This window comes from Corticium candelabrum, chromosome 11 (assembly GCF_963422355.1).
Source record: "Corticium candelabrum chromosome 11, ooCorCand1.1, whole genome shotgun sequence".
Taxonomy (NCBI): Eukaryota; Metazoa; Porifera; class Homoscleromorpha; order Homosclerophorida; family Plakinidae; genus Corticium; species Corticium candelabrum.
The window spans coordinates 2,693,928-2,718,384 of record NC_085095.1 but is presented as its reverse complement, the minus strand read 5'-3'; the positions used below and the strand labels follow the sequence as shown (position 1 = coordinate 2,718,384).

General features: G+C 41.0%; 2 protein-coding genes and 1 long non-coding RNA gene across 3 annotated transcripts; all 3 read right to left on the bottom strand.

Annotated features, from left to right (window-relative positions):
• Nucleotides 1–1,799: 1,799 nt before the first annotated feature.
• LOC134187330 (uncharacterized) lies at nt 1,800–3,713 on the bottom strand. Its single transcript, XM_062655442.1, has 7 exons — nt 3,400–3,713; nt 3,153–3,309; nt 2,992–3,096; nt 2,618–2,791; nt 2,347–2,548; nt 2,165–2,291; nt 1,800–2,092 (listed from the first exon to the last, which is right to left on the bottom strand). Exons 3-7 carry the CDS (start codon nt 3,076–3,078, stop codon nt 1,984–1,986), a joined length of 699 nt encoding a protein of 232 aa, XP_062511426.1. The 5' UTR covers nt 3,079–3,096; nt 3,153–3,309; nt 3,400–3,713; the 3' UTR covers nt 1,800–1,983.
• A 2,030-nt stretch (nt 3,714–5,743) lies between these two features.
• Nucleotides 5,744–6,533, bottom strand: LOC134187358 (uncharacterized). Its single transcript, XR_009971081.1, has 4 exons — nt 6,393–6,533; nt 6,149–6,333; nt 5,998–6,095; nt 5,744–5,779 (listed from the first exon to the last, which is right to left on the bottom strand). It is a non-coding gene; the product is annotated as an uncharacterized LOC134187358 (long non-coding RNA).
• A 233-nt stretch (nt 6,534–6,766) lies between these two features.
• Nucleotides 6,767–7,514, bottom strand: LOC134187357 (uncharacterized). The gene has a single exon (XM_062655477.1). It carries the CDS (start codon nt 7,373–7,375, stop codon nt 6,902–6,904), a length of 474 nt encoding a protein of 157 aa, XP_062511461.1. The 5' UTR covers nt 7,376–7,514; the 3' UTR covers nt 6,767–6,901.
• Between the last annotated feature and the right edge of the window lie 16,943 nt (nt 7,515–24,457).

Sequence of the window (24,457 nt, the reverse complement as noted above, 5' to 3'; positions counted from 1 at the left end):
CAAGTCTGTGGGCCCAACAGCCATTTTTTCAGTTCGTTGGCACTGTGGCTTTCAATCATCCACATCTGCCCTGAATTAGTCTCACGTAGACAGACCGTACACACGTCCCGCGAAAGTATGACGCGGCGGTAAGGTCTGGCTACGCAAGACCAGCTGCACACTCGGATGGCTTCAGACGCTCGGAGCCTCAACATCATTGTCTCTACCTATAAACTGTTTTGACGGTAAAAATTGGTGCTTTTTGGAAGCTGGAAAGACCTGGGTCATATGTATTAAGTGTTCTGATATATAGGGTGTCACTGCTTATTGAGTCTCAAATGAAAAGGTTTTTGTCGTCCCACTCAAGACATAGCACTCGTTATTAATTTATTAAAATTATGAAAAATAGCATCTTGCTTTGTAATAGCAGCACGAGTACAATAATTGAGCTGTAAATTGATCAATTTTAGAAATTTTCCGAGTCCAAGGTAACATTAATATCAAGAGCAAAGTACATACAATAATTCAATCAATTAAAATTGGCACTGTTTCTCATCTTCAGAACCAGTGTAGTAACTGTCTGTAACATCCGGAGTGAACTCCATGCCTCCTATCTTAATCATGTATCTCTCAAAAAGGCAGTAAGATAATAGTAGAAAGACAATAAAGGATTACGTGGACGGCTGGTCAAAGCCATCTCGTTAAATCGCTTTTCATCACTAAATTTCAAAATTCAGTAAAACAAGATGATAACACAAACGAGCAACCCCACTAACTCCACTAATTTGATGACATGATGCGCCAACAACTTTAGCAATAGCATCTTCTGTGTCTAATCTCATCCTGCTTGCTGCCATAAAACGGCCACCTACACACATTTTATTCTCAGTAACCTACACGAGTAGTTGCACCCGGAATGCCAGTAAAGGTTTGCTACAGAGATGAGGTAAGATATCTAAATTTCATATTCTATCTGCATTGGAGGCAGAATACCACATCAATTACACTCTCCAGCAGACACTGCGGCTGTTCGAAGATCATGCTACAGGACTCATGATGACAACAAACTCGTTTTACGATGTGAAATCATACACTACCTTCATCATGGGACATACATCAGTTTACTCCCAACTGTGCAAGTGACTGAGTGATTTGTCACTGAACAATCTACATTCCTCTGGCCTTAAAAAGTCAGAAACAAACACACAAAATACAAATATACAAACATATCCTGCCTCCAGTCCTATTACACCACAGTTCAGTTCCTGTATATACAGGTCTCAACAATGTACTGTATTAGATCAGTATAGACCAGAGCACTTTAGATGACTCTGGTATAAACCAGAGCCGTATATCTCTCTGGTACAAACGTATGATCCCAGCAATCACATGGCTCTATGAAATTGCGTAGACAGACCCACAGACCAATAAATTACTATTAATCTCCAACAACCAATTCCTCTGGCACATACGGTATCACAACCACATTCTTAGTCTCTCCTAGCCAGGCACTTTTCCCGCGTCATACTTCCGCTGTGTAGTACACATAGAAGTTACACATTCGCAGAGACATGACTGTGTCGCTCACATGACAACACAATTCGCAAGAAGAGGAAAAGAAGGAAATTCCAGCCAGTGTAGATAAGAGATAAGTAGCCACTAAGTACTGAGTAGCGCCATCCTCATCCCGTCCCTAGTTGTCCGTCTATTGCACAAGCAGCAACAAGACGACTTCAAAGCAACCGCGCCAGACCCTATTTTCACGGAAGTATGACACGGAAAAAGAGTCTGGCTACGCGAGACTAATTCATTCTGTTTGTACATATCCAATTAAAACTTCTAACTGCCAAACCCATTTATTAAATGTCATTAATATTAATACAGTATCTATATTTACCAGCCAACACCACGTTGCTCATGAGCACTGAACGAGTGTGCTCATCACCATTACTTGCAGATTGAATAACTTGACCTACAGCTTCTGCCACATTATCTGCAGAAGCGCTAACATCCAGACTTGCAGTAAGAGGACAGTATGGATCCATCCTGAGCAGCAGGTACAGACGCCGTTTCATGTCCCAAATTCACAACAACACCACAGCTCAAACAATGACTAGTCGAAGCACCAAAGCAAAGCAAGCGCTATCACTGAGCCAAATTTATTCAATAAAACACATTTATTTACCTGTACAGTGTTGCAACAGTTGCACTCAGGAAGCAAATGCTGGGTGCACAAAACACAGATATCAAACTTGTGCTCAACGTTTTCTTTGTTGAATCATTCCATCCAACAACAGGCTCCAATATTACAACTAAATTCAGTAGGCATCAAACTCATTACACATTCGTATCATTTAGCACACTAACTTGGATAGTGATTTGATGTCAGGGTATATTCATAGTAGAAATGAATCATAATTTCAGGTAAAAAGTCTATTCCTGACTCGGTAAAATGCCCATTTTCTATGAGTCTAACAAGATGATCAGGAAATCGAGCTCTAGCCTCGGCACCACTGTAGAAGCGCTCAAAGTTTGTTCGCCTCATATAAAGATAAAAAATTCCATTGACCTATGTATGATCAAACAAAACCTGTTAAATATCTATACATAATACTATGTGACGCGGATAACAAGCTACCTTTGCAATAACTGATTCACGTTTAAGGAACTTGGGCTTTCGTGTTTTCAAAGTCACAATTCCACACTTTACGGAATGACTCTCCAAATCATAAACAACAGCTCTGTATTCCTTAGCGTTGATGGCTCGTTGCTTGTAGCAACCATGCAAATCCTTTGTAAATGCACTTGGCATCTAGTACAGTAGAAATAAAGTTGAAGTGCCACGACAATTAAGAAATCATATCATACATTTCACTGCCAGACTAGCACTTCTTATTTGCCTTACATGCCATTCATTCATACAATTAACAAACTTATGTGCATAAATTTGAAATGTGTATCTTGAACATTTCTTTAACAATAAATTATTATAGTGTTTTCTGCTTTACCCACCTTGTGTTTACCTGCATACAAAAACTTCTCCACATTAACACCTATTGGCCATCGTAATCGATACAAATCAAACCACAGTCCATCCATTGATACATCACACTAGTCCTATATATTATTATTCATATCAAAACACTAAACATTGATATACAAAATTGCAATACCTTGCATACTCTCATACATCTGCACAAGTCAGAAGGTTGGAGATATGAGAACACATAAACATATAACTCGTAAGGAAGAGCCCATGTAATGAGTGCTTCTGCATCAGCTCCAACTGACTGTTGAGCCTCAATTTGAAGTTTCAACGCTTTCAAATAGCTATCGGTAAAACCAGAGGTATCACCAGTTACAATCATTCACATTATTAAAAACGATGACTAGCTGAATCATTGTGATGTGTAGTACTACCTTGCTCTAGATCATGTGATTTCACATATAAAGCCAATATCTCAACATAGTTCTCATCACTTTTGTAAGACAAAGGGTCAGGAATCATCTCTGTGTCAATGCGATAAAACATGATCTCTGTTCTGATGATATACTTTGTCCAAGTGATGACTTGTGTTCCTTCTTGAAGAGTATTATGATTGAACACCAATGCTAAACCTTGCTTAGGAGTCACAGTGTATACAACTTGGCCAGTGGCAGGCGATAGGACATTGTGTAACCACTTTCATAGTCATCATTCAAGTAGATAACCACTGTGTACACTGAGCTCTCATCCTCACGAGGAACCCATGGTCCATCTGAGTGAGGACTAAAATGCCCACCAGGTCTGCAAAAAGAGACAAATTTAACAGCAAATTGTCCACACTGACCAACAAAGTGTGACATTTGAAAATTGTTAGATAATTATTTGCCATCTAAATTATACAAAACTTTAACAGGTCAATAGATAACAAAGAGTGCCATTCAATTAATTGTCTATTCGCCAAGATTCATTTCATACACATATTTTCCAAATTTGAAGCATTCCTTACGTCTACGCGGTTTTCAAGTGCCCTGATTACCAAGTCCCACTGGTCGAATGCGAAGAACGTCTCCATACGCTCCAAGTGAGTCTCCAAACGGCGGTATATTCCGGCAGCCAGCTCTTCACTAATTGACAACAGTCTGTCATTTGAACGATATTCAGTCTCAAACAAAATGGCGAGACTCGAATAGCGTCTTGTCGATGTAGAAACGACACTCTTCTGCTGTTAACAGGCCATGAAGAAGGAAACAACGACTTCCTAGCATCCTCTCTCGTGATGGTACACTGTCGTTGCGTATTGCTCTGAGAAGTAATGGTCTTGCAATGATTGAGCTGCTTGAAGTTCTTCTGTGACGTGGTTAGCATGGCTCTGATGGCATTATACTCACACCATCAACGGTGCGATTTGACTTATCATCCGTGTCAGCCCTTGTCGCTACAGAACATCTATGTAGCGTTTTCTAAGTTAATATGTTACTCAAAACCAGTGTAAGATTTGCTTTGTTACTTGTGTGTGCCGTCCATCTTGACACTAGCATCGTGATAGTCTCGCGAGCCAGACTTCTCCCGCCTTACATCCGGTCAATTGCGAAAAGTGCCGTCCGTTCACCCTTTTTGCAAACCAATTTTTGGCACTTGTAGCTTGTCGTATAACTCTAGATGTTTGAGAATACGGTATTACCTATGTTTATCAAGACGGTGCAAATTAGCCGCGCACCAATCAACCGAAACCGCGAAGCCTAACGCGCGTTATACAAGTTGAAGCAAATCCTGATCTTACGTCGGATCTTCATAGTCTTATATATCACCAGGCAACTGCGCCGTCAGATACTTTCACCGGACGAACTTCGCCAATTTGCCGGAGGGAAAGTCTGGCCCCAGCGCGAGGAGCGGAGCCCAAGTATGCGCATGCGTGAACCGTACCGTGCTGCAGGAGACGGTCGTCAGACCTGGACTCCGACCCCCCGACTTTCACGTTGGAATACCAGCGGAGATATGGGTGGGAGGGCAAAGGGACAACAAATTTTTCTGAAGCGTTGACGCTTGCAATTGCTACAATGACCGCAACACGCCTGCAGTCCCAAGTTTAGAGTACTTCGCGCGGATAACTCCGCCCGTAGCTACAACGCGCGCTACGGCACCGCTAGCGCGCACGACTCCGTAGTGGAATCAACTCTGTCTAACGTTGTTAAAATACATTTCTTTACCTGTACAGTGTCGCAACAGTTGCACTCAGGAAGCAAATGCTGGGTGTAGAAAACACAAATATCAAACTTGTGCTCAACTTTTCCTTTGTTGAATCATCCCATCCAAATGCAGGCTCCAATATCACAACTAGACTCATTAGCATCTACGCATAAATCACTAACTTGGATAGTATTTTGGTTTCAAGGCATATTCAGAGTAGAAATGAATCATTATTTCAGATAAAAACTGTATTCCTGATTTGGTAAAACGCCCATTTTCTATGAGTCTAACAAGATGATCAGGAAATTGAACTCTAGCCTCAGCACCACTGTAGAAACGCTCAAAATCTGTTCGCATCATATGAAGATCAAAAATGCCATTAACCTATGTATGATCAGATAACAAATATTGTTATATACCATATAATACCGTATAATGCAGGTCAGGAGCTACCTTTGCAATAACTGATTCGCGTTTAAGGAACTTGGGTTTTCATGTTTTCAAAGTCACAATTCCACACTTTACAGAATGACTCCCCAAATCATACACAACAGCCCTGTATTCTTTAGCGTTGATGGCTCGTTGCTTGTAGCAACCATGCCAATCTTTTGTAAATGCACTTGGCATCTAGTACAGAAAACTATACTTAAAGTGCCAAAATAATTAAGAAATCATATCATACATTACACTGCCCGACTGGCATTTTTGATTTGCCTTAATTACATGCTAATCATTTATACAACTAGTAAATTAAATTATGTACATAAATTTGAAATGTGTATCCTGAACATTTCTTTAACAATAAATTATTATAGTGTCTTCTGCTCTACCCATCTTGTGTTTACCTGCATCCAAAAACTTCTCAACACTAACACCTATTGGCCATCGTAATCGATGCAAATCAGACCACAGTTGTCCATCCATTGCTACATCGTACCAAATCCTAACAATTATTCATATCAAATCACTAAATACTGAAATACAAAATTCATATACCTTTCATACTCTCATACATCTGCACAAATCAGAAGGCTGGAGATATGAGAACACACAAACATATAACTCGTAAGGAAGAGCCCGTGTACCGAGTGCTTCTGCATCAGCTCCAACTGACTGTTGAGCCTCAATTTGAAGTTTCAGCGCTTTCAAATAGCTATCGGTAAAACCAGAGGTATCACCAGCTACATTCATAACAATGATCACTGATCCAGAGTAATGTGTACTCTACTATGATGTTTACCTTGCTCTAGATCATGTGATTTCACATATAACGCCAATGTCTCGACATAGCTTTTGTCACTTTTATAAGACAAAGGGTCAGGAATCATATCTGTGTCAACACGATAAAACATGATCTCTGTTCTAATTATATACTTTGTCCCAGTGATCACTTGTGTTCCTTCATGAAGAGTATCATGATTGAACACCAATGCTAAACCTTGTTTAGGAGTCACAGTGTATACAACTTGGTCAGTAGGAGGCGATAAAAATTTTGTATTGCCACCTTCATAGTTATCATTCAAATAGATAACTACTGTGTACACTGAGCTCTCATCCTCACGAGGAACCCATGGTCCATCTAAGTGGGGACTAAATGTCCACCAGGTGTACAAAAATAACTTTATCAGAAAATTGCCCATGCTGACCAACAAAGTGTGACATTAGATAATTCACAATTGTTACACAATTATTTGCCATCTAAATTATACAAAAAAGAAATAACAAAGATGTTATTCAATTAATTATCTACTAGACAAGATTCATTTCATACTCAGATTTTCCAAATTTGAAGCATTCGTTAAGTCTGCGCGGTTTCCAAGTGCCCTGATTACCAAATCCCACTGGTCGAATGCGGAGAATGTCTCTACGCTCCAAGTAAGGCTCCAGGCGACTGTAAATTCCGGCAGCCAACTCTTCACTAATTGACAACAATCCGTCATTTGAACGATATTCAGTCTCAAACAAATTGGCGAGACTCGAATAGCCAATTCTCTCCGTCTTGTCGATGTAGAAACGACACTCTTCTGCTGTTAACAGGCCATGAAGAAGAAAACAACGACTTCCTAGTAGACTAACATCCTCTCTCGTGATGGTACATTGTGGTTGCGTATTGCTCTGAGAAGTAATGGTCTTGTAATGATTGAGCTGTTTGAAGTTCTTCTGTGACGTGGTTAGTATGGGTCTGATAGTAATACGCACACCATCAATCTCGATTTGAGTCATCAGACAACGCTAGCTCACTAGCGTCTGTGTCAGTCTCCGTAGTCTTCGCTACAGAACATCTACGTAGTGTCGTCTTGAGTTAAGTGTGACTCAAAGCAGTGCAAGATTTGCTTCGTTACGTGTTCATGCCGTCCATCATGACAGACGCATTGTCGCAGTCCCGGATGCGTTGCTACTGAACGTCAATGCATAAATTTACTCAGCGCCAAACTGCGGCTGCGTCTAGCCGGGCGAGGCGGTGTAATGTCTTGTGCCACAGCCGTATATACCAGAGCCATATATAGCTAGAGCTCTGTTCTGAACCCCTGTTCAGTAAACCATCGGATTGGATTGTACTATCTATTTTCTTGTCCTCTATCCCGGATAATCATCCGTGTATTTACACAACACTATTCACAACACTACATCTCCCCTCTAACGAGAAGTTGTGCTATGTATTATACCGTCACTTGGGGCGCATTAAACTGGTGTGTGTGTGTGTGTGTGTGTGTGTGTGTGTGTGTGTGTGTGTGTGTGTGTGTGTGTGTGTGTGTGTGTGTGTGTGTGTGTGTATCTGTGTGTGTGTGTGCGTGCGTATCTGTGTGTGCCCAAATATAATTAATTGACGTGACAACAACCGCGATAAATGCAACTGCAAGCTCCGAAAGAAAGTAGTCAAAGTTAGATATAGGGTTAGCAATTAAGTTTAGTAATAAGGTTAGCGGTCATATTCCTAAAGAAATGGTTTCCTTCACGAAAACACTATTTCCTAGAAAGAACACGTCTTTCTGAAATTTTGTCCAGCATTAAATCTCTAAGAAATTTTGTTAAGAAATAATTTTCTTATGGGACACCATTTTTTCATAAACGGCTTTAGCACACTATTACAGTTACCGAGTTTGCTTGCACCCTTGTGTCTATAGGATCACAGTTAATTGAGTATTATATCTACTAGAGAGACAAACACAGAAGCAGCAAATGTGTATGTAGCACAATAATTATGCAAGAAAAGCTTGACTAACGCACAAGTAATAGCAAGGTTTAAATTTAGTTTTATCATTAATAAATTTAAGTTAAATTATTAAATGTTACTGATGCTTGTTGTTAGACACAGTCACATCCTGTATGCAAGTATCGGTATATTTCATACAGTAGCAATAATATCTATTTAGCATACATTGCAAATTTCAAAACTATTTAAGCAAATGTGACAACTCTTAATATTCAAATACTATTTACAAACAAAAGCTTCCAACGAGGAACCATTAATAACAATAATAGTAATAATTACCTTTTTTTGAGATAATTTTATCCATTGTTTCCAGTCATTTCATAACTGGCAGTGACACACCGTCGTATTGAGAAATTTGAAAGTAATGGTTGACATCACATTCTGATTACCCCAATACGCAACCTTAACACTCCCTTTTTCAAATTCGATCTTGCGGTTTTCTCCATGAATTCGTTTGGGAACACATCACGGATACAACTCCTCGCAATTCGTGCCCTTGTTCTCGCAACTTTTCACCAAATTTCGCATTTGTAGCGCATAGTCGTTTTTAATTACGTACCCTTTTGTCTTCAAGTTGTGTTGAAGGCACTGACCTGAGCAGTAGGAGATGGTGAAGCTTGTGTCTTGAATACATATGTACTGCTAAAATTTTCGTCAAGCGATATAGTAGAGTTTTTGTCTTGCAAGCTGGCTATTTCTTCGTCAAACGAGACGGTCGAGTCAATGCCGCGACTGTCGAGTATCAATCTAGTCCAGTTGACATCTTTTGTCGAAACATTTTCTGTCTCAATTCGTATCCTTCAGAAACCGCTGTCTCATCTACTGTAGGAGCTTCAGGCTTTAGGGAAGAGCGCAGCGGGCTTCCAACCCCGTGAATCGAGAGTTCAAGGAGAAAAGTAGAAACAGAGACAAAATGGATCGCACTAGCCATCTATGTATTACCAGAAAGAATCTCCAACTTATCTCCCGGTTGAACCGAGCTATATATATATATATATATATATATATATATATATATATATATATATATATATATATATATATATATGTATATGTATATGTCTGCATTCCGGGTGAGAACCACGCTAGGAACATATTGCCCAAGTATCTTGGAAGTGACACGATGCCGCCCAATCTCACAAATGCTTCGCAACGTCAAATCCCATCAAGAACAATTGATTCTCATCTGTTGTCAAATCTGAAAGTGGGTTTCAGTCTTCTGGATCAAGCACGTATTAATACCATCTCTACACCTCATGCAGGAGCGTGGTTAAGGGCAATCGCTAACCCAAAGCTCGGCCTGGCCATGCTTCGGCATGAATATATTTTAGCATGTAGATACTGGCTTGGAATCTCTATCTTTCCGGACAGTCAACAAGCAGCAAGATGTCCATGCGGACATGTCATGGATTGCTTTGGTGACCATGTCCTTGACTGTGGGCATGAACCTCTTCGCATAAAACGCATAACGCAATCAGCGAGGTTATCTGGCATGCACTGCTTGTTGATAACAGAGATTCCAAACGGGAACAAAAGTGCGGAGGGGAAAGCAATAATCGACCTGGTGATGTGTTTTACCCAGATTTCCTGAAGGGCCGTCCCGCATTCTTTGATGTGTCAGTGAGGAATTGTATGCAACCATCCTATGTCTCCAAACCAGCCATAAAACCAGGTGCCGCAGCAGAAGCTGGTGAAATAGAGAAAGACGAAAAGCATGACAGGGTGGTTACGCAAGCAGGTGATCATTGCTAACGCTCATTGTAGAAACTTTAGGACACTGCAGGCGCGGATCCAGGATTTTTGAAGAGAGGGGGTTGCAAATTTAGATAGACCACGTCTACTTTAGTCAACGCATTTGTGTTGCTAGAGGTGCAAATGGCCCAGGCTTCTTACAGCTTAGCTAAAGTAAATGGCAACAACTATGGCAACAAATCTCTAGCAATGTGCAGGGCCGGATCCAGAAGGCGGTTCAGGGGGTTGCAACCCCCTCTTTTCCAATAGGCGTGGTTCAATAATTTTATATAATTTTATTAGAAAAGAGAAACTTAGTAATGCTATAAATAACTGCTGCACGATGAACCCCCTCTTTCAAAATTGCTGGATCAGGCGCTGATTATGTGTCATGTTATAAACTCCCTAACTCATCAAAACTGTCTAACAGAATCTAACTGCATCATGCATAGACTACTGCTAAATAAATCTGAAGTAAACTACGGTCAACTATGTCTCTTTCAAACAAAGACTGTATGAACAATTTCTGTCGATGATTTTGTACAAACTTCGTCTGCTGGTACCCGGTCTTTGTCGATAACTGATAGGTGTGCAAGACGCTCTTCTGCCATGGTAGACCTTGCCAAGGTCTTCAGTTTCTCAGTAGAAAAAATGACCTCTCTGCTTCTGCACTTGTGATAGGCAGTGTACATGCTGTCAATAGCAGACGATGAACATTCGGGTACAACAGAGAGTCACAGGCTCCCAAGGCCAGGAGATTCTGGAGAAGGTTAACTTAATTGATTGTTTGGTATGGCCTTTTTGCACTCTTGTTCTCTTTTCCTTGCTTCTTGCATTTCCTGGTATTTGCTTTGGCATACTGCCTCCCACCTTCTCACTTCACCTTGTAGAGACTTCGGGAGTGGAAGATCTGCTTTCCATTGGATCAACGTCGGAACGAACCAAAAGGATAAACACTAGACACAACAATGCTCGAACATTATCTTGCTCACCATTAGATTGTTCGCGCATCTGAAGAAGCAGGAGGTCTAGGAGGGGTATCGCAACGGATCGTTTGTAGTGCTTAATCGGACTCCGACTACTAGTAGGTGCATGTATTGCTCCGGCTTCGCTGTAAGTTCGTTTTTCTTGGAACAGATTCAACGGATACAATCCTGTCTGCGAGTCGCAGAATTTCTTGATACCAGATGTCAAAGAGGTTGTGTATATCCTACCTTGTTGCCTTCATTCTTTCAGTTACGTACTGATTGAACCATTCCCTACGCAACAAAGATATCCTGGTCACGAGTCTGGAGTTTCGCTGCCAGATGTCTCACTTCGTCAAGAATGCGCTTTATAATTATTAGATACTGGAAATGAGCGCAATGCGGCTTCAAGACCTTGTGCCTTAACTCCGAGGCCAACAAAAAGGGGGGTTGCAACCCCCACAACCCCTACCCTAGATCCGCCACTGCACTGGTCTCCCTCAAGTCTAGAGACGATGAAGACCATGGCCTCAAAAGCTTCATCAATGAACAGCATACCTTTCTCTCAGACATACTCAAATTTGATGGAACGGTTGTCCGTGAGACTGTGGCAGTATAATGCCAAGCTATTATATACAGTAGGCTGAACCAGGACTTTGATGACTTGTGGGATTTTTTTGTTACTGTAATGTAGTTATGTTAGGGACTGGGTGGGTAGGGTAGTTTGGGGTAGTCTGGGGAAGTTTGGGTTAGTTTGCATAGAAGAAGAATATATTTAATATATATATATATATATATATATATATATATATATAAACATATATATATATATATATATATATATATATATATATATATACTGTTTTCATGCCCACTCTATGTGGATATTCCATATAAGCACATTTGATACAATCATCCAGCACTTTACTTACAATTCGACAGCAAGGAAGATCCTTGCGACCCGTCGTGCCAAAGGATAAACTACATCCTTTAAACGCCGGATTTTCAGAAAGACGTGGACACAATTTTATAATGAGGGCGCTTATTATTTTGTTGGTATGGTACGGTAGATGTGCGGATGACGGTGTCGCCAACATGTGTATACCTAACACCTCAAAAAGGCAGTGCGGTTGTCATCAAACGGTACACGGTTTCCGTTGTCATCCAAGAATGAGACTGCAGGCTAACACGAGGTAGTTTGAGATGAACAAATCTGCAAAAAATAAAAAGTTAGAATTAATGAATTGAATGAATGCGTTTTTTTGTTTAGTAAATTTCTTTCATATTAATAGTTCAGCATGCCTGATTCTTCCGTGCTGGACGCACTGATCGAGCGTGCAGTCTGCGATTCGCAATGTGACAGACGGAATCGTGAGATGAGAATGAAAAGAAGGCGTCGATTCGTTCTATAGATAGGCCATGTGAACGTCTGATTTTCCAGACGGAATCGGAGGTAACATGATCTCTGGACGTCTGGTCGTCTAGAAAACGCAACAATTAGTAAGACAGTGTTGATAACGTAAATGACTTACACGCAACGGTCACGATTTGCAATTACTTAAAGAATTGGTACTGTGGACAGTACACGTACTATCTAGCTAATATGCATCTGTCAATCAAAGTAGATGGTTACACTTGTCTCGTAATTCTTACAAGCACGTCAACAGACATGTGCCATTGTCTCCTGCCTCTGCAAGTCCATGAGTTGTTTGCACATTAGCTGTTTGTCTGGCTCTTCTCAGACTTAACAGTCGTAGGTCGCTAGACATTTGTAGCCAACGGATGGCCTTGTTGGTGGACACGGTATGGCGACGTGCACGAGACTGGTGAAAACACCGAGCTGCTTCATCACACAGCAAGCAGACTCGGCTAGTCTAGCTAGGTACTTCATACGGAGTTTCCGGATTCTGCTCTGCTGCATGACAGACAATCTCTATTACACCATCACTTGCATGAAGACAACTTCGTCATACACCATGCATGGAGGCTCACATGTCTCCATAATAGCTAGGGTCCGCGCAGTATAGTAATTCTGTGATGATGAAGCTGTTCTTGCTGCAATGCACGCTCCTATAAATGCTGACATACCCTGAGAAGAGGGTTTCTGACATTTCGATACACTAAACTTTCTTTCCGACTCTTGATCGAAGTGTGAGAGATTGCAACGGTGTTCAGCAAACCTCGGAAAACTATACATTGTACATGTCTATCTTTCAAACGCATATATATATAAACGTTTATATATATATATATAAACGCATATATGTATATATAGCTTTTCTTTTTGCTTGCTGACTCAAAGTTATTTGCAGACGGATATAATATGTAAAAAAGTTTATAAAACGTATGAATTAATGCATTTCTGTAATCTTGGTAAACAACAGGGACTCTAGTAATGCTGTATAGTTGTTTCAAGATTACTTAATATGTCAATTTCATGGGAAACTTTAGTTCTCAAGAGCAGACCCTGACGAGATAGTGTTAGGCGCATTTACTTGAGAATGATTGCTTCCGCCAACTTTGACGTCGTGAGTAAACGTCAGTAATGGGAGTGTCTTCAGTATGTACACCAACGTGGCGTTTCTGAGAAGTGATGGCACGTGTGTGACACCCTTGCAGCTTGTTAGTTTGATCTTGCTAACTTGTCGTGTGCATGGAGAGAAAGAAAATTTTGTTTGATTCGAATGCCTTTACGTCTAGTCCCAATTATCGTTTTGATCAGGAGTCCGATAAGATCAGCTTGCATAAAAATCGTATAGAATTCACGTTTCGGATCCAAACTTGTCACCCACCCATTTTTCGCGTTTCTCCGTCGCTCAAGATGGCTGTTTGTAACGACGCGAGTGCGCGTGCGACACCAATTTTTATCGCGTTAATTAACAGCAGCTTTTGTAAAGTCAAATTCACAGAATGGCTGATTCACATATTGTACTTGTCTCAAAAACAGTCACTAACAAGAAGAGAATATGTGTATATATATATATATATATATATATATATATATATATATATATATATATATATATATATATATAAATTTAGATCTTCAGCCGTCTCCAAGCAATACACCACGTTGGATGCCACTAGTGAATTTCTCCAACTATAGCGTTGCACAAACAGAGTAGCTACTTTATTACCATAGCGACGCCTTTAATTTAGTGGTTACCGTTACCTACGATTTCCATTTGGGATATGATCAGCACTAGAGATATTTTACAAGACAATCCTTGAAGCATTTATGGATATTACAGGTGTCTATGTCTACGAGTGGACATTATACTTGTTGGCGCATCCACAAAGCAGCATGACACACGACTTCGCCAATTATGTTTTGCCAAGATGCCGACAAATCAGTCTCAACCTACAAAATTCCAATTCATGAAACAGGAACTCAAGTATTCAGGAAACACATTGAGTGTTGACGGCATCAAACCAGATTCTGCTGAGGTGGAAGCAATTCAAAAATTTCCCACTCCTTACAATAAGGTTGGAGTGTTGCTTACATTGGGTCTAGTGACATACTTACCTTACAAAAGTTCTACCCAACCTAGCAAACAAAGCTCAACCACTACGAAACCTTCCTCGCAGAGAAGTGATTTTGACATGATAAGCCAATTAAACACGCACACCGGATATTAACTAAAAATGACGGTTTCTAATGCACCTGTTCTTCAACTCTTTGATCCGGACCTGCAAATCAGTAAGTTGACTCCAAAACCCCAGGACAAGTTTAACGCAATATAGAGAAACCAGTTTAGCATACGCAAAAAAGTCGTTTTCAAATATATAGCCATCTTGAACCGCGAAGACGGGCGGTGAAATTGGTGAGTGACGAGTTTAGGAAACGTGAATCCCAGACAATGTTCATGCAAGCTGATCCTAGCAGACTACTGGCCAAAAGGTCAATTGCGGCAAGACGCATGGAGGCAATCGAATCAAAATAACATTGTTGTTTCGTTTCTCTCTACATGACCAGCTATAGTAATGTCAAACGAACACGCTGCAAAGGTGTCACGCAAGTGTCACCACTTGCAATTATCACCAACACCATGCACACATTGGTACATACTGAAAACACTCCCAACTACTGACATTTACTCACGACGTCATAGTTAGCGGAAAGCAGTCAGCTAGACCCGCCAAACATTATGCCTATTATCTCAAACTAGATCCTTTCCAATAAAATTTACTTACCATCACACACACACACACACACACACACACACACACACACACACACACACACACACACACACACACACACACACACACACACACACACACACACACACACACACACACACACACACACCTTTAGACAACTACAGCATCAATACAGTCTGTTGTTCACTACCTTTACTGAAATGCATTATTGCGTTTTATAGACTATTTTGCATATTACATCTGCCTGCAAATAATTTTGAGTAAGGAAGCATAAACAAAAGCTTTACGCTTTTATACACCTGTATTTCAATTGTAGTTTTCCGAGGCTCACTAATCGCTGTAGCAATGAATCACACTTCTGTGACTTGAAAAAGTCGTAAAGAAGATTTGTCTACAGAAACTTCAAAACCCCTCTCATATGGGTCCGACAGTAAGAGGGTGCATTGCAGCAAGAACAGCTTCATTGATAAAATAAATACTGGACCCTAGCTATTCTAGACACATATAAACCTCTATGCATGTTGTATGACAATGTTTGTCTTCATGTAATGGTGCTAGAGAAATTGTCTGTCAGGAGACAATCCGGGTTAGAGAGCAGAATCCGGAAACGACGTATACAATACCTAGCTAGACTAGTCGAGTCTGCTTGCTGTGTGATGAAGCAGCTAAGTGTCTTTACCAGTCTCGTGCACGTCGCTATTCCGTGTCCACCAACCTGTCTATGCGTTGGCTACAACTGTGACCTACGACTGTTAGGTCCGACAAGAGCCAGACAAACAGCTAGTGTATAAACAACTCATACACAGTCAGAGGCAAGAGACAATGGTATGTCTGTTGACATGTAAGAATTAAGAGACACGTGCAACCCTCTAATTGTTGATATGCGGGTACATTTTAGCTAGATCGTGTACCGTCCACAGTACCAATTCTTTAAATAATCGCAAATCGTAATAACCGTTACGTGTAAGTCATTACAATGTAAACACTGTCTTACTATTTGTTGCGTTTTAGACGACCAGACATCATGTTACCTCCCATTCCGTTTGGGAAATCAGACGTTCACGTGGCTTATCTAGAACTAATCGATGCCTTCCGTATATTCACGTCTTATGATTCCGTCTGTCACATCGCAAACAGCAGACTGCACGCTCGATCAGTTCTTCCAGCACGAGACAGTCACATGCGTGAACTGACTATCAGTACGAAAGAAATTTACTAAACAAAAAAACGCATTCACTCAATTTATTTATTATAATTTCTAAATTTGTAATTTTTTATCTCAAACTACTTCGTGTTAGCCTGCAGTCTTATTTCTAGGATAACAACGGAAACCCTGTACCGTTTGATGGCAACCGAGCTGTCTTCTTGAGTAGGTGTTAGAGGTATATGTGTTTATTGGCGACACTATCATCCGCACAGCTACCGTACCAACGAAATAATAAGCGCGTTAATTAGAAAATCGAGTCCACGTCTTTTTGAAGATCGAGGATATACAGGATGTAGTTTATTCTGTCGCATGTGGCACGACGTGTCGAATCGGTGGAAGGATCTTCCTTGCTGTCGAATTATAATTGAAGTGCTAGACGATTGCATCAAATGTGCTTGTACGGAATATCCACATGGAGAGGGCATGTCAATGGTATATATAGAGCTAAATCAATGCCAGTTTGTCTAGGTTCAACAGCGAGATAAGTTGGAGATTCTTTCTGCTAATTCGTAGATGGCTAGTGCGGTCCGTTTTGTCTCTGTTTCTATTTTGCTTCTTGAACTCTCGATCCACGGGGTTGGAAGTCCTCTGCGCTCTTCCCTAACGCCTGAAGCTTCCACAGCAGATGCGACGGCGATTCCTGAAGGATGCGAATTGAGACAGACAACGTTTTCGACAAAAGATGTCAACTGGACCAGATTGATACTCGACAGTGGCGACATTGACTCGACCGTCTCGTTTGACGACGAAATGGCCAGCTTACAAGACAAAAACTCTACTATATCGCTTGACGAAAATTTAGCAGTATTCACGACATAAGCTTTACCATCTCCTACTGCTCAGGTCGATGCCTTCAACACAACTTGAAGACAAAAGGACACGTGATCAAAAACGACTATGCGCTGCAAATGCGAAATTTGGTGAAAAGTTGCGAGGACAAGGGCACAAACTGTGAGGAGATGTCTCCGTGCTGTGTTCCCGAACGAATTCACGGAGAAAACGGCAAGATCGAATTTGAAAAAGAGAGTGTTAAGGTTGCGTATTGGAGTAAACAGAATGTGATGTCGACCTTTACTTTCAAATTTCTCAATACGACAGTGTGTCACTGCCAGTAATAAAATGACTGGATGAATTATCTCAAAGACGTTCATATTATTATCATTGTTATTAATGGTTCTTTTTGGAAGCTTTCGTTTGTAAATAATATTTGAATAGTAAGAGTTGTGACATTTGCTAGAATGTTTTAACATTTGCAATGTATGCTAAATAGATATTATTGTTATTGTGTGAAATATACCGATATTTGCATACAGGAAGTGACTGTGTCTAATCGGTAGCATTTAATAATTTAGCTTCCAAACACATTACACTGAGAGGTTGTAGTTATGTTAGATATAAACTTCTGTCTCGAACTCTAGTGCTTCTTGAAGTCTCATTTGTCGCTCTTTCCGTGTCAGACGAGGAATCTTCTGATCCAGTGTTGGGACTATTAGCCTCGTCTCCAGAGTCTCTCGCGCTAGTCTTGTCCGGCGCCCGTATGAACATTCCAACAAGACTAGGAATTTCATACGGTGATCGGACAAGACTAGCGCGAGAGAGTCTGGGAACGCGGCAATGTTGGGACCAAGCCCACTAACCATCTGCTAGACAATATGTCGTCCAGCAGATTGTCTACATCTAGCAATGACTCTCCATCTCTTCCACGTACGAACTCGATGCAGTTTGCCTATGCATCTTGCTACATACGTTTATGTTTGCCGCACTTTCTTACATGCACAGGAGCATGAAGCAAACATTTCAACAGCTGAAACACTTTCATTGCACGCTTCAGTGGATCATTGAATATATGCGTAAGTTGTGGAAAACACGACTTCTATTGCCTCTTGTGACAACAAGGCATCCTTTTGTAGGCAAGCACTCAGCTACACCCTACTACCCATGGTAGATTCCACAGTCGCTCTGAATCGTAATTTTCAAGCAGATTTTAGTCGTTTCTGTATGTAGACCAAGACAAAAGTTACTGCCAAATGCCTCCGGCTCTGCTCCTGTCGGCGACAAGAAGCTTCCTCGAGATAATGCATTCAGTTGGTTTCTCATGTAATAGGGATCAAATACCAGAGTATATAGGCAAGTGTGGGCCGAAAACCCATCATTAGTAGGTGTGACCTTCTATACACAACTTTGAAACCTGCAAGTATGCGAATCTGTAGAACTGGCATAAAGTAATATGACAAACAAGTTTTGCTGCAGCCTCTATAGTGCTTGCAATTGTACCCACACAGTCGTTTTCAACTTGGACGTCTGTTTGTGTCTCGTCTTCTAGAGCAGACACAACGCCACTAAAAAATTTTTAGTAGTAGTAGATGTCAGCAATTAGGCTGTGTTACCTCAACATTTAATCTAAAACCAACAGAGAATAAGAGCATCATATTATTGGAATATAGGGATAAGAACATTTAATATGATGCAGTTTACAACCAATGCGTGCGTGTTCTAGTTGCTTTGAAAAGGTTTCATGTTATAGTTGTCTCTGCATAATAATTTAGGTCTCGTTCCGTTAATTTCAGTCGAGTTCTAGCAGCACTGGGATCACTTGCTCATCTTCACTGCATGATGTTGCAGACTGTTGCTCTCTTGCTCGTACTGTCTGGGTGTAACGCACTGACGACAACTCAAACAAAGCACTTGCCAATGGACGGTATGAATGCATGCGTCTGCTATCTATAGAGTATATACGCTAAAAGACCATGCAGTACACAGACTCAGTCTAGGTCTAGAAAACATTGTATAACTTACAGTTCGCATGTGTCAAGAGAATTTCATTATGTCTGCATGCATGCAATGCATACGTTGCGAGTGCTGATAGCTGCATGAGGCCACCTCGTGCAATCATTCCCTCCAGAGGATTTCCGGTCGAATGCACCACTTTGATCTATAGTAAGTCTATAGCAAGACTGCACAGCTAATAGAAATTACTTGTTGTGCTATGTATCACAATACCTGAGTCATACATGTACAGTGTGTACCCTGTACTGCAGACTGAGTGTAGCTGCTACTACCTATAAATTTGTACCCCGAAGGCAAATTGTTTGTGTGCTTTGTTGACTAATTGACATCCGTAGAGTGTAAATGATGCGGTACAAATGGTATATGGTAGTTTTCCTAGGGGTTAAAGACATATGTAAGATAGCATGCTGGATGAGCAGGTTGCTTTCTCTTTCCCAGATGAAAATGAGAATGTACATACAAGATGACACTTTTACACAAGAAGGTACACAATAAGCTGCAAACGGTAACCGTACAACTTCAAATCACACCCGGCATTTCCAAATCCAAAAATATGCTTAGTATACCTTAGTGTTTAATTGGTCAGAGAAACCATTACCACCAACCACCCAACCCTTTTAGCTTTACTAACTTTTTTTCAGTTGATGTAAATTGTCACACACCTAGCCTATTTATGACTACTACTAATAGGATTTTCAAACCAATCTACTAGGAACGTTACTCAGTGTGTCTGTCAATCATAATGTCTTAATTGTTTGTTTAGCGCGTGACGGGTATCCCGATTATGAGTCTGTCGTCAAGATGGTCGACATCGACAGCTCCCATCCTGCTCACGAGCAGCAACACGGTTTGAAAATCTGGCGCTTCGATATCGCAAAGGAAGAATGTCGCTCGGCGTGCGTCCATCTCAAACCGTTCGACATGGCGCCGGGAGATCACGTCGTCATCTACGGGATCGACAGCCGTGGAAATCGAGTCGGAGTCGAACGCTACGAAGGCAAAGGATTACACGACTACGGACAAGTCAACAGCCGTCGCATTTGGGCCAAACAAATGGTCATAGAGTCACACACGAAGAGCGATCACTCTCACTTCACTCTTCAATATCTTCACTACGCCGACTGCTACCAAATGCAGAACAACCCCAGAAGCCAGAAGTCATTTGCGGTCAAAAAGACTGGAAAAACATCGCTTGCTACGAAACCCTTCCAAAGTCTTCGAGCTCGGTCCTTCCGTATTCCGACTGCGATTTGTCAACAACGGAAGCGCGAGATTCTGCACGGCGTTTAAAGCCAGCGACGACGGCCGCTTCCTAACCAACTGGCACTGCCTCCGCAACCGGAACATAACACTGACGGGCGAGCTCGATTACGAGTACGCCGCCGCGACGTGCGCAGGCACGACGGCGGTGCCGAAATCGGTGTACCACGCCGACAAATTCATTCGAAGCAGTTACAGCGAGGTTTTGGATTATACCATTTTCACCGTGCGAGAAAATACGACCCACGCTAACTGTCTTAGAAGCACTAGCGTGGCACCGAACACGAGCGAAATCATCTTCATCATTCATCATCCTTTGGCAGAGATAAAAAAGTATCGGACATGGACGTAGGAGGGTATTGTAAGATTCAACCGACTTGCATCAGAAGTCGCGACTTCTGCTACTTTTGCGACACTGAGTACGGTTTGTCGGGAGCTCCTGTGTTCTATAAATTTGATGGCCAAATGAGTGTTTTTAGTATTAATCATGGATCCGTCAAAGTGGAGCCTCCGGAGTGCCCCATCGCTGCGGTAAAGATGAATCTGATTTTGGCCGACGCGAAAGAGTATCTTGGAGTGTGCAGCAAGTGAGCGATGATCAGACGTTGACTGGTTGTAACACGTCGTCTGTAAAGAGCAGCAGAAAGACAATGAACAAAGACCCGCTTTCGTTTAGCGTAGCGTTGCTGTTGCTCTCTAGTGGTCTTCTCGTTTGAATTAGGAATGTTTCTTTTACGAATGTTTGTTTCTGTATAGACAGTAACTCTTCATGTTTCTGTGTCTAGTAAAACAAACAACTGGGCTGCATTGAATCAATAGTTCTATGCGGCTTACTGCACTGCTCTTTTCTCGCGTCACATACGAGCAGCTTAATTATGTAAACATTATCGGCGTTCGTTTGTAGACAGAATTACTTAATATTGCGTGGATGGATTTCAATGATATTTGACGCGATAATAGAACTTTGATAGCGAAACGATTGGATTAATGTTTGGCATTAATACGAATCGGGGTTCGTTGTGGAGGAATCGGCTCCGCCTAATTAAAACTTTTTGACGGCAGAAATGCGAGATAGCTTTCGAGCGAAATGGGACTTATATTATACTGACACGTGACATTCTCGTCGCTTTTATTCACTTGATAGACGGTCTCTCAACCACAGAGACAAAGTGTTGCCAATAGGATGCTGCAACTCACCTTCAAGAGTTCATAGATAGTTACCTCTTTCCACTATAAACACTCGGTATTCGTGCCTAACTCTTCAAAGCAAAGGACACGTTTATATGCGCAATTCAGTAATACGTAGAGGTGCGAAAGAAACATAAACACAGCCAAACTGATAACGCGAGCTATGCAGCCTCGATCTCCTAACCTCAACAGTAAACTACAATCCTGGATTGTATCATATAGTAAGGCTCCCGCTTCGCTGTGTGAACGAAACACTACTAGCAGTATTCTAAATAGCTATAACTGGCTATTAATGCACGATGCTGTCTACATGCGTCATTTTTGTTCAATGCTGTGACTTGCCGTGGCCGAGAAAAGTCACGGTTTTTTGCAAGGTCGGTTTTTTGCACGCACGGTTTTTTGCAAGGTCGGTTTTTTGCATGCACGGTTTTTTGCAAGGTTGGTTTTTTGCAAGGTCGGTTTTTTGCAAAGTCGGTTTTTTGCACGCACGGTTTTTTGCACTGACCGTTTTTTGCAGTGACAAGCTACTGCCGTGATACTGTGGCTGTTTGTATTTACGTTGCTAGTCTAAAAAGAACTGCTCTAGCTGTTGTAGGGTGCCAATACGGTCTCGCCCACGCATTTCTCACGCCTCCTCCCCGTAATGTTTTCTTTCTGATGACACTCACGCAGTGGTTGTTCAAAGGGAACGGTCTGAGACGTGAAAATGGCTCGCTACATTTGATACTTTTATGGAGATGTAGTTTCTTGCTGAGTTTCGTGGCTGTTTACGAGCAATTTGTGTAGAACTCTGCAAGAACATTTCGTGTAACACGCACGTTTCCTGACAACCATTTGCCACCCAAGTCTGATATCTGGCTACTCTGTAATTCAATCTAGCTAAGTCAGCCAACGTGTCGAAGGTGTGATGGATTAGAAGGTAGACTGCGTGGAAGCGCTTCCTGTGTCCGTTACACAATTTTTAGTATTGCAAACCGGTTTAGACTAGGTTGCTGGGTAATGCGACGCTTTGCAAAGATGACAAAGTCTTAGGAAGACGAACGTGCTGGTCAATAAAGACGAATCAAATCGTAGTACTAAAACTGTATTTGATAGAACATATTTTACTCACTAAAATCTATTACTTTATAGTATTTTATCATTTCAAATTTTGCTTCAAATTTATTTATCTATTTATTTATTATCTGTGATTTGTAATTGAAAGGGTGGTGCATAGGAAAGTTAATTAGTTAAGTTCACTTGTTAGCCGCGTGGTGTCCGTTGTGCCACTTCTTTCAATCAATCAGTTGGACATGACCCAAAACGTCTTCTCCCTAGTAGTTAACGGTTTGCGTAGGGGACAGTCCCTGGATAAAGGGTGTGGTTATCTCTGTCTACATGCTGCCCGCATCCTTAGAAACGTCTCTTCTGTTGTTATCTATAATTAGAAATCCCGAGGTAACCATGCATAGCTTAGTGATTGTCGTCTCAAGAGTGTCCTTGTGATATTCATGCCAAGACAGTTCCCCTCTAGATCGTTCTCATCGGCTCCATGCACGGAAACCGAATACGGTTACATCACAAGGTCACGAGTGACACGAATGTGTATAGATAATGTTGTGCAACGTCAAAGAATTACTGACAGGCCTGTGTAGAGGTCGGCTGTTCATGTGTAGAAAGCGTTCGAATATAATCAAAACGGTCGAACCTTAATTATGGTAACTTATGTATTAGGATGGCATCATGACGTCATCACATAGTGCTGTCTACGGTAACTCTAGAGATAATCATTCGCCTACTTTATGAGTTGCATACGAACACAATTTGCTAGCGAAGACAAATGCATAAATTTACATGCACACGATTTGAGATCATATATACTGATTCACTTGCAAAGTACACCCAATGTCCACCACTATTTTACTTTTATAGAGTTCACTACCATGTGACAATAACAAATCAATATTTCTATGAAGAACAGTAATGCTCGTCTAAGATGTTCCATTGTAAGAACAGTCGACTCGGTTACCAGGACAGTCGTGCTGTTTCAAGTTACAGGTCCTAAAGTTCCCGTGCAGTAGCGGGATTATTTACGTTATTGCGCAATAGCGGATTGTACAGAGTGTAGACTAGACGTATTCAGAAAAATCTTGATCTCGTCTTAATTTTTGGTGCATCTTTTACTTACTTATTGTTCCTGGAGGCAGATAGTAGCATAGGTAAAGAGTGCATGCATGTGTCATTTCACTTGCTGTGTATATGTATAGTTTTTCTTGTCATTTTCTCTTTCTTTATGCCTCAAGAGGAAACTACTACATCGTAAAGTGCGCTATAATAGCAACAACAATTATTATTGTTGTTATTATTATAACGATATGTTACCTAGAGTAGACGGCATTACATGCATAAACAGTTAGCCTAACAATCCTTGCAATCGGTTTAGAACGAAGACTGAAAGACCAGACACCAATAGAGAGTTGTTCAATGACGACATGTATATGGACATTCATCAAAATATGTGAAGGTATGTATCACAGTATCATAGATATAATTTCCTAATTATTGTGCATTTAACTTCATCAGTTTCATGTGCTAGATGTCGAGTGCAATGGTTGCTACACGAAACGAGCTATCTATATATCCATTTGCATGATATGGGTAGTCATTCTGTAAAGTTTGAATCTTAACTTTAGAAACTCAAAATATTACTATTTTACCTAAATCAGTCTAAGCTGGGGTATCGTGTTGCCTGGCTAACAATCTTCAATGTTAATTAGTTGATTGTATATATAAGTGTAACGCATTTTTTT